At 42.9% G+C, this 3676-nt stretch overlaps 1 protein-coding gene across 1 annotated transcript; it reads left to right on the forward strand.

Moving 5' to 3' along the window:
* Positions 1-788: 788 nt before the first annotated feature.
* On the forward strand, positions 789-1877 carry LOC110684591. Its single transcript, XM_021861029.1, has one exon. It carries the CDS (start codon positions 789-791, stop codon positions 1875-1877), a length of 1089 nt encoding a protein of 362 aa, XP_021716721.1.
* The last annotated feature ends 1799 nt before the right edge of the window (positions 1878-3676 follow it).

Here is a 3676-nt window from a genome sequence, read left to right on the forward strand (position 1 = left end):
ACAAAGAGCTTCAACGTCAATTCCCACACCATGGGATACCCAAGTATCAACTCCTTCACACTTTCTATGGAGGTCTCACACCTCAAGGAAGAACAAGCCTAGACGCTGCGGCCGGTGGTCCAATCATGAACAAAGGAGAGCATGAAGTGCAGTGTATTATAGAGGAAGCCGCAAAGCACTATGATGATTGGTACGAAGGAGAAAGGGATGCTACTTCTAGCAAGGGCGTTTATGCATTGGAGCAAGCCAACACAATCAACAACCTTTCCACCCAAATCTCCAAAATGACCAAGCAAATGGATGAATTGATGAAAGAAAGGTCCAACCCTCATGGTAATACCTCCCCTTCAACCAAGGGAGGCAATGGTATGAATACTTCCTCCCCCTCTTCTTACAATACAATGCCCCAAGGATGCATGTTTTGTTCTAATTGGGAAACCTATGATCATGATACCTCTCATTGTGTCTATGCTTGTGAAGTTCAACCCCCTTCCCATGAACATGATAGTAATATGGAAAATGTCAATGCTATGAATTTTGCTCCTAGAATGGGAAATGTAGGAAACTTGAGGCCAAACTCCAATCAAATGGGGAATTGGAATCAAGGTCAAAACCGTGGTTGGAACCAAAATGGTGGTGGTTATGATAACCAATACCATGGTGGGGGAGGCCCTTCAAATTTCCATGGAAGAGGCTACTCTAACCAAAGAGGATATGGTAATCAAAACCAACAACCTAATTCCCGATACCATGACCATCAAAATTAAAATTTTGGTGACCAAGGTAACATGGGAAATAATCAACAAGGCAATGTTCCTAACCAAGGCACCGGAGGCAATAGGGGCCAATTTATTTCTAACTATGCCCAAACTAATAGGCCTCCGGGTTACCATCAACCCCAACTTTCTCCACCTCAACAACCTCTTCAACTTGAAGCCCCTCCAATAGATCCCGTGATGGCTAAATTAGATGCTCTTTTAAAAATGCGTGAGGAGGATCAAAAGAAACATGAAGAGGCTCAAAAACGAACCAATGCTCATATGAAAATGCTTGAGACTCAAATTGCTCAACTTGCATCTAATTCATCCCCTTCTTCTTCTTCTCCTTCTTCTTCTCACATCCCAAGTCAAGGAGTCAACCCAAAACCTTTGTATGCCGTGACAGCAAGGAGTGGGAAGGTAGTAGGGAGTGACCCTTTAATTGAGGAAGAACCCCAAGAAGAGGTAGAGTTAGAGAATGAGAATGAAAAACCCAATGAGCCATTGAGTGTTGAAAAGGAAAAACATGTTGAGGTGCTCAAGGAAAAAGAAGCCACCCCCTTGCCCCTAAATCGCCAACCTAGAGAGGAGAAGCTACCCTTTCCACAACGATTTGTGAGAGCTAAACTTGATGCCCAATTTGGGAAGTTTTTGGAAGTCATTAAGAGTTTTCATATCTCCGTCCCTTTTGTTGATGCTATGAAGCAAATGCCCCACTATTCCAAATTTTTGAAAGATCATTTGAGTGGGAGAAGGGAGTGTGAGACGGTGAGTTTAACCGCCAATTGTAGTGCAATTCTTTCCAACAAACTACCTACCAAATTGAAAGATCTGGGTAACTTTTCCATCCCTTGTTCTATCAATGGCATTGAATTTGATAAAGCCTTGTGTGACTTAGGAGCAAGTGTGAGTCTCATGCCCTATTCCGTCTACCAAAAGCTTAGTGTAGGAACCCTCTCTCTCACTAACATTACTCTCCAACTAGCGGACCGTTCCGTTAAGTTCCCTATGGGCAAAGTTGAGGACATTCCCCTTAGGGTAGGAAAGTTCACATTCCTCGTGGATTTATATGTACTAGAGATGGATGAGGATGAGAGGATTCCTATAATTTTTGGGTAGGCCATTTCTAGCCACTTCTAGAGCTATCATCGATGTGAAGGAGGGGAAGATATCCTTGAAAATTGACAATGATTTTATTGAGTTTGAATGTCATGTAACACCTCCTCAAGTGGCGAATGCTTTAGGGTAGATATTCTTGATACGGTTCTTGGTGAATTTTCTCGCTCCCACTTTCATGCTACTAATGATCTCCTTGAAAGTGTGTTGTTGAATGAATCAAAGATAGGTACTCACAAAGAAGACATACAATTCTATGAGGATTTGCTTGAGGAAAGCAAGAAGGAGTGCAAGGGCGCGAGCATGGAAGAAGAGGCTCCTTACATTCATGACCTCTTTCAAGTTGAAGAAAGAGAAGAGAGCCCCAATGGTAAGGGAGCACCAAAGGTAGACTTGAAACCTCTACCTTTGGGCTTGAGGTATGCATTTCTTGGTCCCAATGAGTCTTTCCCCGTGATTGTAAATTCTAACCTAACGGAGGAGCAAACCTCCCTCTTGATCAATGTTTTGAGAAAACACAAAAAGGCTTTGGGTTATACCATTGATGATATCAAGGGTATAAGTCCATCTTTATGTATGCACAAAATTGATCTAGAGGGAGATGCCAAACCCGTCAGGCAAAGGCAAAGAAAGCTTAACCCTTCCATGCAAGAGGTTGTGCGGAAGGAAGTGGCTAAGCTACTTGATGCAGGAATTATTTACCCAATTGCTTATAGTGATTGGGTATCTCTCGTGCAAGTTGTGCCTAAGAAAGGGGGCATGACGGTAGTGAAAAATGATCATGATCAACTAGTACCCACTAGACTTGTTACCGGTTGGCGCATGTGTATTGACTATTGCCAACTTAACACAAGTACATGCAAAGATCATTTCCCACTACCGTTCATTGATCAAATGTTGGAAAGGCTTACAAAGAATTCCTTCTATTGTTTCCTTGATGGTTACTCGGGATTTTTCCAAATCCCAATTGACCTTAAGGATCAAGAGAAGACGACTTTCACATGCCCCTACGGTACTTATGCGTATCGTAGGATGCCTTTCGGGCTTTGTAATGCCCCCGCAACATTCCAACGTTGCATGATGTCCATTTTTAGTGATATGATTGAGGATGAGATAGAAGTCTTCATGGATGACTTCTCCGTTGGAGGAGCCACCTGTGAAGATTGTCTATCTAATTTATCTTGTTGCTTAGAAAGGTGTGAGAGGGCTAACCTCGTGTTGAATTAGGAAAAGTTCCACTTTATGGTTGAAAGTGGGATTGTTCTTGGGCACAAAATTTCCCATGCCGGCATTGAGGTTGATAGAGCTAAGGTTGAGGTCATCGAAAAACTTCCTCCCCCACCAACGTGAGGGAAGTGAGGTCTTTTCTTGGCCATGCCGGGCTCTATCGGCGCTTTATTAAAGATTTTTCAATGATCGCTAAGCCTCTCACATCCCTATTGCAACAAGATAAGGAGTTTGTGTTTGATGATGCTTGTCATAAGTCCTTTTGTAGGTTGAAAGAAGCCCTTTGCACCGCTCCTGTTGTCCAAGGTCCGGATTGGTCTCTTTCATTTGAGCTCATGTGCGATGCAAGCGACGAGGCCATTGGATCGGTTCTTGGACAACGAAAGAATGGGAAACTTCATGTCATACATTATTTGTCTAAAACTCTCAATGATGCCCAACGAAACTACACAACTACCGAGAAGGAGTTCCTAGCAGTTATCCATTCATTCGAGAAGTTTAGAACCTACCTCATTGGTTCTAAGACAATTGTGTATACCGACCACTCGGCTCTCAAATATTTGATAGGGAAGAAG

Source organism: Chenopodium quinoa, unplaced genomic scaffold (assembly GCF_001683475.1).
Source record: "Chenopodium quinoa cultivar QQ74 unplaced genomic scaffold, ASM168347v1, whole genome shotgun sequence".
NCBI lineage: Eukaryota > Viridiplantae > Streptophyta > Magnoliopsida > Caryophyllales > Amaranthaceae > Chenopodium > Chenopodium quinoa.

Bases quoted from the DNA above. Each gene is read 5' to 3' on its own strand.
- LOC110684591 (XM_021861029.1), top strand. From the start codon at position 789: ATGGGAAATAATCAACAAGGCAATGTTCCTAACCAAGGCACCGGAGGC.